This window comes from Callospermophilus lateralis, chromosome 9 (assembly GCF_048772815.1).
Source record: "Callospermophilus lateralis isolate mCalLat2 chromosome 9, mCalLat2.hap1, whole genome shotgun sequence".
NCBI lineage: Eukaryota > Metazoa > Chordata > Mammalia > Rodentia > Sciuridae > Callospermophilus > Callospermophilus lateralis.
This window is the reverse complement of record NC_135313.1, coordinates 58,480,835-58,492,263: the sequence shown is the minus strand read 5'-3', so window position 1 is coordinate 58,492,263 and position 11,429 is coordinate 58,480,835. Positions and strand designations below refer to the sequence as shown.

At 46.6% G+C, this 11,429-nt stretch overlaps 1 protein-coding gene across 2 annotated transcripts in view; it reads left to right on the top strand.

Moving 5' to 3' along the window:
• Nucleotides 1-386: 386 nt before the first annotated feature.
• Itga6 (integrin subunit alpha 6) overlaps nucleotides 387-11,429 on the top strand; it is an 81,753-nt gene continuing 70,710 nt past the window's right edge. For both annotated transcript variants that reach the window (XM_076866782.2, XM_076866783.1), the window contains exon 1: nucleotides 387-755. In XM_076866782.2, coding sequence (XP_076722897.1) covers nucleotides 574-755 — 182 coding nt within the window. In that variant the 5' untranslated portion in view covers nucleotides 387-573. The remainder of the gene's footprint in view (nucleotides 756-11,429) is intronic.

The following is an 11,429-nucleotide window of genomic DNA, read 5'->3' as shown; positions in this document are numbered from 1 at the left end:
CCACAGCTTCAATAACAGGCTGCTTAGGGGAAAGAGGCCGGCGCACCACCCGCACTTATCTTTACTGACAGGTAGTAACATCCTTCTCGCTCAACCCTGCACCGCATTAACCACAACTCAAGAGCTTCTCTCCAGAGGGGGCGTCTTGGCCCGGAGCTCCCTCCAAGTCTCCCGCATCGCTGCTTCCGGGCAGGTGAAGGGCGGCGGGAGAGGGCGAGAAGCCTGGCGCTCTACAGCCGGGGCCGGTCGGGAAGGTGCCGGCGGCTTGGCCCGGCCCAGGGAGCGCGAGGAGGGGCCAGCGGGGTGGGGAGGGGCGGGGCCGGCGTCCTCGTCACTTGATAAAACGCTTGCTAGTCTCCAGAGAACAACGAGCTCATTCAGCGGTCGGGAGCTGCCGGCGAGGGGGAGCGGCAGGACATAGAGCGCGACCCGTCCCGGGGGTGGGGCCGGGCGAAGTGGCCAGAGGAGGCGAAGGTGGCCGCGGCCGCTGCAGCACGGCAGGCAGCCTCAGACCCGGCCCGGAGCGCACGGCGGCCGCTGCAGGTCCCTGCTCCCCTCTCCGTGCGCCCGCCCATGGCGGCCGCCGGGCAGCTGTGCCTGCTCTACCTGTCGGCGGGGCTCCTGCCCCGGCTCGGCGCAGCCTTCAACTTGGACACCCGCGAGGACAATGTGATCCGGAAATCTGGGGATCGCGGGAGCCTCTTCGGCTTCTCGTTGGCCATGCACTGGCAGCTACAGCCAGAGGACAAGCGGCTGTGAGTTCCCCGACTCTTCCCACCCCCACCGGGGCGCGGGCCAGCGCGAGGAGGGGCGAGGGCGCGTCCTGTTCCCGCCTGTCGGCAGCCCGCCGGCCGGCTCTACCCCTACCCTTCCCGGGACTCCTCAGGCCCCACGGTTCAGCGGGTCCCGGGGGTCGCGAGTAAGCCGCGCCCACCGCCCTCACGCTCCTCTGCGCACCTCGCGCTGGTGCCTCCCCTGTGCAGCCCTCGGAGGAGGAGAACCTGAGGTCGGATCTCGGCGGACGGCGTCTGGGGCCCCGGGAGAGTTTACTTTTTTAAAAGAAAACTTAGTACTTTCTGCCGGTTCTTCCCTCCCGGCCTGTTTGTTGGAACCCCAGCAGGTGGCACGCTTTCTGAGCTTCACGTGTGTGTGTTTGGTGAAGGGGGTGGGAGGCAGGGTCACAGCATCGCTGCCGTGGGGCTGCTGGAGCGACGTTCCAGGCCTTTCCCAAACTCACAGGACACCCGGTCCCCTGGCGAACTCGCGCGCTCCGCGGAAGTTGGAAAGACACTTTCCTTAGTGTCCTGGGTGACTTTACCCTCAGGGCGTACGCTCCTAGAGGGGATACTTTTACTCGCTCCCCACCCCTCTTTTGGAAGGTGGAATTAACCAAGCACCTGTTCACAGAACTAGATAAGTTAAGAAAGTAAGTCTCTCTGAGTAGTGTGCCTAGTCCCCCGCCTGGTCCCCTAATCAATTGTTCGGCCGCACCCGAGACCCGCTGCACCCCTGCACTGGGCAGGCTCAGCCAACGGGGTAAAAGCAAAATGTCCGATCTTGAGCTGAGACTTAGCAAACAAGGTTCGGAAGTGACAACCCCCCACCAGGGCTGTGCTTTTCAGAGGAGAAAGTGGAGACCGGTGCTCTTTGCCTCTCCTTTTCTTTTTAAAACTATTTGGTTCCCACATGATCTCTTTAGACCCAAGAGGGTATTCTGGAGCTAAGCCTCCTTAATCGCTGTGGGGCTGCATTCTTGATCCGTGCTACGGAAAAACAGACTCTAACAACAAAAGGACCCCCTCCCCACCCAGGCCTTTAGTTGAACCCAGGTCCTTCCAGGACCAACAGACCGGAGAAAGCAAAGTGCAGCCACAGTATGAAGGATATTTTACTGTCCCTCTTTTGGGACTTTGGAGCTGGTGGGAACATTGATTTCATTGGTTAACATCGTTGGAATTTGTGAACAGTGTGTACATCCGCATCTAAAAGTCCTTTTTTTTTTTTTTTTTTCCTGACAACACCTGCTAGGTGAAGCAGAGACACTAGCTGAGGGAGGGACGTCTGCAGGCAGGTGGTCTGAGTTTGCAGGCCTGGCCAGCTGCTTATACTCTGCTTTCTCATAGAAGAAATTGTTAATCTATAAATCTGAAATGAAAGGTGGTTTCTGCTAATTCAGTTAATGGATGACATTTAGTGTCTTAGAATACTGTGTGTAGCTGTGTTTTCACCCACATGATTTGAACTTGTTAGTGCACAAGTGTCTGTGGGCCAGCAGAGGGAATGCATTCCCCTTGGCATTCTGGCTTTTTGGGCGTACTTGGCCAAGCAGATGTGAAGGGGAAGCACTGGGGCAAGAGTTGTCCTTGAGATGGAGATTTGTACAGTGCCTTTAGCCAGGAATCTCTGTCATGAAGGTGAGCAACATGCCTGCTCTAACTTGTCACTGCTGCTGGGCTTCTCTGGTATTAGAGCTGCTGCAGGCCTTCCCCAGGGTAAGAAGCTTGTGACTGGGCTTGAGGACTTCTAATAGAAATGCTTTTCTTTAGGGCTCACTGGGGGGAATAGCTGGTCAGACCATCAGATGGGAAAAGGGCCACCTTAAGGGGACTGTGCCTTTCTCTGGAGCCCAGAGGCAGTAACCACACTGTTAGGTGACAGTGGTTTGTGACTGGTGTTGCCCCACCCTTTCCTAGAGTACTCCAGCTTCAGGAGTAGCAGTGGTCCTCCCAGGAGAACCAGCATATGCATCCCGTATCACATCCCTTGTCCCTAGTAACAAGGATGTGGATAATAGAGCCAGTGAGATTAAAACAACTGGTCAGGTTTCCTAAACTCCGTGGAAAAGATGAATAGGAATATTTCAGGAAACTGGTGGAGAGTGTCCCTTCTTGGCCATTTAGTAAATGCTCATTTACTTTGAACTTTAGTTTCTTTATCTATAAAATAAAGATATAATAAAGGAGATACACTGTTTAATAGGGTTGTTGAGAGGATTAAAGGAACATGCAGAGTACTCAGTGCCTTCTCAGCAAGGATACTTGCTGACCAAATGGTAGGTGTTAATGATAAATTTAAAAGCAGTATCTGTTCTTACCTACTGTGTGTCAGGTACTGCGTAGGTGTTCTGATATTCTGTGACTGTATTACTGCCAAATAGTAAAGCCAAAGGTTGTTGTTGGTCTGGTTGATTCATATCTTAAATTCTCAATCACATTTATAAAACTTAAGGCAGTTAATATCAATGAATTGTAATTAGACTCATAACAAAAGTAAATTTAATGAACAAATGACTTTGAGATAGAAGTAAAATATCACAGATGTGTGGGAATATTAGATAAATACTCTGTTATAGAAAACCCATTATAGATTTTCATGGTTTTAAATTTTCTACAATGCCACCTAAATATTTAATAATGTCTTTAACACTAGGTAAGATTCTATAACAGAATAATACTGTGTCTTAAAGCCCTTAAACACATTGGATGTTCTTAAAGCTCTGGGAGCCATCAGACTTAAGGGAATGGTGTAAAACTTCCTCCAGAAGTTTCAGATTCAGAAAGATGATTATTAGCTGGTCATCTGAAGTGACTGAGGTCAAGGTCTGAGTGCTTTGGACTCTTTAATTTCTCTTAGGTAGTTAAAGTTGAGTCATCCAGAAAGGTGGAAGGTATGTGAAGGTGAGGACTATGGTTATATGCATCCTATGAATCATTCCCCAGCCCTTCTGGAGAGAGGGGTCTGTATGACCATAGGGCAGGACCTAGAAGGATAATGAAGTGTCAGTGATTTTTGAATGGCTCCTAAGTCTCGCTTTCTTCTCTCTGATCACCACTATGTTCTAGAAGCTTTCCAAGCCCACATCACTATTTTTATGACTCCATGATGTTTGTTCTTAGATTTACTCAGACCTGCGATGTCCTAGCATTTAAATCATATTTTCTTAACTAAATATCATCTAGTCTGACTCCCTTTACAGATGAAAAAACTAGAAGTTGCAAGTTGTGAAAACTTTTCCAAAGTCTCACAGCTGTTTACACAGAATCTTAACGGATCTGGATTTGAAGTTGGTATTTCTGACTCATGCTCATGCCCTCTCTAAAAGGAAAAATCAGAAATATCCTTTAGACCTGGAGAAGTTGGCAAGCTTTTGAGTTTTGGAAATGTACTATATTGTGTTGATTTATTAAACTGCTTCCCATATGGGTCAGGGTTGTCTATTTAAATGTTGGTGCCTGGACTCTCTTCCTATTGACCCTTATTCCAACTGGCCATGGATCAAGTTTTAGGACCTTACTTCTGAAAAAGTGCACTGGAGTGTGACTTGCTAGCCAGGGATCAGACTGTGTCCAGGATGTGTACCTAAGCACTTGCTTTTTTGCATTCATTCATTCTTCAGAGTGCCATGTGGCACAGGGCCGTCTTTCAGGTGTTGCTGGGTCACCTTGAGTCCTGAGAGCAGAGAAAAAGCCAAAATGGGCAAGAAGGCTTAGAGGAAGTCTTAAGAATCTGCAAACAAGCAGAAATAGGTGGGTTTAATTTTAACACAGACTGGTGTGAGACCATCCAGGTAATGACAGGTTTGGAAGAAAGGGTCAAAGTATTTGTGTGGTATGAATAATTTGCTGGGAAAGTCAAGTTCAAGGGTCATAGAATAAGATTCTCTATTACAATAAAGCAGTTCATCTAGAGTACAGACTGTTTAAGCCTAACACTATGTTGAGGTTTAATTTGTTTTTTATAATCGGAGTATTGAAACTGTGGTACAAGGTTCCCCAAGGACCTTGACCTGACATCTTACATGGCCAGTGAATTCTGTGGTATTTCTAAGAGGGACACTGGAGACAAAACAAAATACCATCATATGCTCGGATGATAGGCCAGTTGTGCCTGAAACACTGGTGAGTGCCGAGTCAGCCCATCTAAAGAAAGAATCTAATCAAATCTCAAGAACCTGTCCTACCCCACAGCAACTTCTTCCTGTGACTGTTGATAGCAACGTATCTGACAGTTATGATGTTTGACTATTGTCCTTCATCTTCAGGGATGGTCTCCTCTCTCCCATCTGGATTACAGTTTATGTGAGGGCAGGGATCTTATGCTCATTTCTTTGCCTGATAGCACCTAGCCTGTGCCTTGCAAGTACAATGAAGTCGTATCATACACTCAATTTAACTTGTGAAATCAACTCTTCTGCTGAGGGTAAAGAGAGGGAGAAGTCCCTTTATTTAACCCTTTGCTCTTCCCTGCTCAGGCCTTGGTGACCTGCTGTGCCGAGGAATGCTGTAATGCGAAGTCACACAAGAATTCTTGCTTGTTGCGTTTAAGGGCCCATGTCCTAGCTCAGGGATTTTCGTGAATGATTTCTTTTTTTTACTATACTTGGCTTTTGCCCTAGAGGCAGACTTTAGAACTTAACCCCAGAGACACAGGTTGACCCGCACTACAGTGGGTGTTCAGGATGCCAGGTTGTTGGTTCCAAGGAGTCTAGCTAGAGAAGCATGGCTGGAGCATCGAAGTCCTGAAAGCAGCTTGACTAGGTTGGGGGTCAAATGGGAATAAGCACGCTAGGGCACTTGTGAATTGATAGTGAACAGTTTAGTTACTCAAGGATAGCAAGGGAATCTTAGATATATTTAATTCTTTAGATGGAATAGGGGAGAGGCTGCTCACCCCTGGATGGGGGTCCTAAGAACTACAGAATGGGGGTCTGGAGGCCTGTGTGACACTCCCATCAGCCTCTTGGGAGGATGGTAAAGACTGAGTACTATAGGAATGTGTAAGGGGCCAATGCCACCCACCCCCACCCCCACCCCACCCCCCGTTGCCTATTTTCCCCTTTTGGATTTGGGTACAACTCTATAATTAATAACTTTATGTCTGGAAGGATCCTTAGGGATTCTTAAATGTCATCAGGTTTGCTACTTGGGGACTCTCTTTTTATGAAAGGTGGGATTCTCTCAGCCCAGATCTGCTCCAAAGTGTGCTCCAGGATTCTGTTCCTGCAGTGTAAGTTTACAGTCACCTTTATGCAGAAGGCAGCACATAGTGTAATGGGTAAGGACTGAGTCTAGGGCCAGCAGGGCCAACTCTGGTTTTGCCATTTGCTAGCTATGACATGATACAGATACCTAACCTCTTCATGCCTCCCTTTCCTGGGCTTTAAAGCAAGGATAATCATCCTTAGACTAGTTCTGGCCTGCCCCTTTGTTCAGTTAAAGAAATGTGGACACCAGGTCATACAGGGGATGTGGCCAGTTCTTCTATCCACATCTCCCATGCTGCCCGCCTGTGCACTAGATGTGCTTTCCCTTTTGGGGTTTGATTTTTATACTAGTTAAGTGTACATTTTCCTTTTCTTTAATTCAGTTACTGCCGCAGTCCGGCTGCAGCAAAATAACCGGGGGGTGACGAGCAACTTGTGTACGTTGATACAGCAGGAGTGGGAGCCCTTTATTGTAGGACAGGAGAGGTATATATACATTACACACAGCTTATCTTAATTAACATAAACTAGATACAGCAGTCAACCAATAAGGAATCGCCACACTTAATGGCTCGCTGGCGTTACTTCACAAACCACTCCCTCTGCAAAATGCCAGGTGCCATCTTGACTTGTTTACAGACTCTAACAAGTTACCATATGTTGGAAGGTATATCTCAGAAGAACTATGCCCTATAGTCTTCTGTAGCTACCAAGCAGTAAATAAATCCCAGGGAGGTTTCAGTTTTCAGAGGTGATGAATGGGCCGATGGGTGCCCAGGCATGATGAGACTCCCTGGGCCCAGAGCCTGGAATACCCTCTGAGGGTGGGTTGGGCAGTCTGCTTTCCAGGACTCCTCAGACCTCTGGCTCTGAAAATTTGCCCATCCTTATCCTTGGGAGGCCAGGTAATTTGCCTACTACTCAGGGCAGAGTTGATGATTTCTTTTCCTTCATCTGTTGCTTCCATTGATGTGCAGTTGGAAGGAGCTTGCATGGAAATAGAGCTGATTATTGACAGGGAAACTGCCTATGGTTGGACAATTCATGGTCAAATTATAGAAGTAGTATTTTCTTAGCAGGTTGGTTTGTTAAACTGGCATTGAGAATTGTAAACAGTGATCTCTTGGAACTGATGTCAGAGGCTAATTGTTAATTTGTCCTGAATCGAGGCAGGCAGATGGGCCCTTCACCAGACTCAGTTCCTGTCAGCCTAATAACAGGGTGAAATGACCACTATCTGATCTATTGCTATCTGGCTTTTCTGTTTAGATAAAGGAGGCAAGACAGTCCCAAATCAGCACATCAACATCCTGAGGTTGACAAGTCTATAGAACACCACCTTCCATGGGCTGGAGTGGGAGCAGACCCCCACACACACACCTCCTGCCCACCTTACATTCATGCTGGAGTTCAGTGTTGGTTGCTGCTGTCACATCATTGATTCCCAAATTGGCAAAAAGACCATTTAAAAAACCTTTGAGTCTCTAAACCCAATTGAATGCTAAAGAGGACTGTTCTGAATTTTGAGGTAGAGGAAAGTGACACTAAAAGCAATCACACAGAGGGGAGAAAACAAAGTGATGTGAAGCCACGAGTGTCTGCATGTTTACTTGCCAACCACGTAGATTATGTTGCATGTCATATAGTCTGGAGCTCACTTTTTATGAAAAGTTATGTCAGATATAGTATAAGAAAAAAAAACTTTTGGAGAAATAGGCTTTCTAATCCCGGGAGTATAGAGACAAAACCAAACCTTGGAATAATTAGGAAGAGGCACATTGGTTTGTAATATAAGGAGAAAATGAAGCCTAGGGTAATGCCTGTTTACTCAAGGCCTGTTTGCTTTGCTTAGTGATATCAAGGTCACTCTGGTTTCTTCATTTTGAAAAGTAGACTCATAATGAGGGCGTCATGGAAATGTAATAAACAGTGACATCTTACTCTGGGTCTAAAATGAACTGTAAGCCTTCTGAACCAAATACCCACTCGGTCCTTGCAGATCAGACCCTTTTCAGGTCATGCTGCTGTTGATCAAAGAGTTCGTTTTCTGTGGTCCTGGAAAGTACCATGATATAAAATGAACTAAAGGATCCAATAGAATTATAGGCAGAGGTGTGGAATGAGGGGGTCATCAGCAGCTCTGAGACTGAGGGGCCATCCTGTCCCCCTTTCTCCATAATGAGGAGAGGGAGAAGTCTTTTCTCGGCCTATTCCTGCCATGTGTCTGTCGGATGATGGCCAGACCTCCCTTCTGTTGGCAGTGCAGTTGCTTGTTTCTTCAGAACAAAGATATTGAAACATCAAAGTAGTGGAATGGAAATGTTGAGAAATCTCCAAGACTCTAGAGAGATTAGAGATAGGTAGGAAAAAGACATGGAAGACCTGAAGAGGAGGTGAGCTACAGAGATCTGTGTATAGTGCTTAAGGAATCTAGCATTGCTGCAACACAAATCAACCTGAGTTTGCAAGTGAGGGAAAGTTTAAAGAAGCTCAGATATGATCAGATGGACATTCAGAGACATAATTCTAGGTAAATGTCACTGACTTGTGACTGCTAGTGATACTAGGCCCAGGAGCCAACCTAAGACAATAGTTGGAAAGAAGCTGAGAACTTAACGGACTTTAAGATTGATTGTATTAATCAGCTTTCTATTGCTATGACAAAATACCTGAGAAAACCATGACAAAATACCTGAGAAAACCAACTTACTTAAAAGGAGGAAAGGTTTCAGTCTGTGATCAGTTGGCTACATGATTTTTTTTTTTTTTTAAAGTCCTGTGGTGAGGCAGAACACCATGGCAGGGAGCACATGGTAAAGCAAAGTTGCTCACCTCATGATGAACAGAAAACAGGGAGAGGCAGGGATGAGGATCCCAGTACCACTTTCAGGGACACCAGTGACTAACTTCTTTTCACTAGCTTCTACCACCTACCAATGGTGCCATAGACTGGTGATCAAGCCTTTGGTGTATGTGCCTTTGGAGGACATTTATGATCCAAAATATAACAACCAGAGTGATAAAGAGGCCTTACATGAATTTGAAGTGCAGAGATCAGTCTGGACTGTGCTGGGCTCTTCTAGATGCTCAAGGACTAGGTGTTGGGGAAGGATAAAGGAGATCTGCTGAAGTAGATGCAAAGGTAGGAGGGGACTTTAGGGATCAGTGAAGCATTTTAATGTAAGTTCATTAAGTTCATTATTTTTTGGAGTGTGCATGTGTATTGATTTATATTTGTTTTCCATTTCAATCTAAAAGACATAGGGAGTTTTATTCCTATTTGAACACGAGAGAGAAGTGAAGACTTTGAAGGGACTATGCTCTAGATTTGCCAGAGAAACCATAGCCAGCTTCCCCGATCCCTGTAGAAATAGTTATCTCAACAGATGAATAGATATCACTGAGCATGCACTGGAGGTACAGCAGCAAACACAATAAAATCCCTATGTAGGTTCTGACCGAGAAGACAGACAACAACAAAGTAATAAGTGCAGAATTTAGATGGCAATAAATAATAGAGGAAGGGAAGGGAGTTGGGGGTGGGGAGTGGCTGGCAATGGGAGAGCCAGGGAAGACCTCTACGGGAAGAGCATTCTTGCAGAACAGAGTGCAAGGGCCTTGAGAGAGCAGTCTGTATGCCTGGCATGTCAGGAAAACGAGGCAGCAAGGAGTCTCCTTGAGAGTAGACTCTGCAGGGCCTGGTGGGTCAAAAAGAGATGGGAAGCCATTGTCAGGTTCTGAGAAGAGTATGACACTTTCTGACTTGGATTTCTCTGGCTGCTACAATGAGGATGGACTGAGCAAGGAAAGAAGTAGTGATGGTGATTAAGAGGCTTCTGTAATGACAGGTGAGAGGAGATAGTGGTTGGGACCAAGGTAGTAGTAGTGATGATAGTAAGTGGTTGGGTTCTGGATATGTTTTGAAAGTAGAGTCAAATGGGATTTCCTCTGGACTCCATGGAGGCGAGAGAGGCAGAGGACAGAAAAGAAGATGTCCAAGGTTTTGGCCTGAGTAGCTGGAAGGATGAAGTTGTATTATGGTTTAGGGAGGATGGTGAGAAGGATAGATTTTGGGGGAAGAGTAGGAGTTTTGATTTTGACACATTGGATTTGAGATGTTAAATACACAAATGGAGCTATTGAAGGGCAGTTGAATGAGGCTGAAGTTCAGGTGGAAAGGGTGGGTTAAGGACAAAATAAGGGCTTCTATATCTAAAAACAACAAATTAAAAAAAATAAGGGCTTCTTGGTTTTATTTAGAATGTCGAACTAAATGAGATCATCAAGGATGCAGGCTAAGGACTGCACCCTGGGGTTCCTCCATGCTGGAGTTAGGGAGAGGAGGGCAGCCAGCTCCAGCAAGGTGGGAAGAGTAGAAAGTACTGTCCTGGAAGCCACCTGATGCAGGGGTTTCAGAGGGGATCGTGGGTCACTAGTGTCAAATGACACTCACCTAGGATTGGTGAGGAAGAGCCCAGGAACATTGCCAACTGGAGTAGGTTTGTGAGAGACAGGAGAGGAGGGACTATAGACAGAGTGGGAACTCTCAAGTTTGCTGGGGAGGGGAGCAGAGCCAAGAAGCTGGAGGGAAAATGGGACCAAGATGGGAGAAAGTCCCAGTAAGCTGGTTCATTGAGGATGATTCAGTAGAGAAGGAAAAGTGAATGTAGGAAGGGTACAATTGCAGGTGGGATGTCTGTGAGGAGGTGAGAGGAAACCCAGGTGGGGCAGTTGGCCTGGGTCTTGGAACATAGGTAGCTGATCACGGTTTGAGAAAGGAAGGCATGTTAAGGTGCAGGTGCAGGTAGGAAGGTAGGCAGGTAGGCGTCCTGGGGGGAGGGTGAAATTTCTTTGGTTGCTTCTGATTTCTCAGTGAATATTAGGTCACTAGCCGTAAGTTACTAGATACTTGCACAGAAGTTGGCCTCACAGGACTAACAACTTAGTCCTAGAGACTGTTGGCTATGGACTTGAATCCCAGCTCCCTCACTTTCTATTCATATGACATTCTGTTGACTTGTCCTCATCACTAAAATGGAGATGCTGGTCACCCTGCCTCAAGGGTTGTGCAGTGAAAGTTGTGAGTTCTTTCTTAAAATAGGAATGTAGTTCTCTCACATGCGGGCAGTTTTGTAGCTCTTATCTTTACAGTCTGGTGGATAGCAGAGATTACCCTTTGGTGGTCAGGTCAAAGGTTAAGTTTTCTTATGGTGGGGGGCTGCAGTTGGAGTTGGGGAAGTTCACAGGCAGATGGGAGCCATGCCATTGTTTACTTGAGGAGAGGAAGGGGAAATGTGGGACTTGGAGGAGGAGAAAATGGCAATGTGTTAAAATTGTTTGGCAGACTCCATTTCCTTAAACTGTATTTGAGCTACAGAGAACTGCAGCATTTTGTTGTGTGAAGTTCTTCCAAGGCTTGTTTGAGGTAGGGAAAAATCTTTTCCCA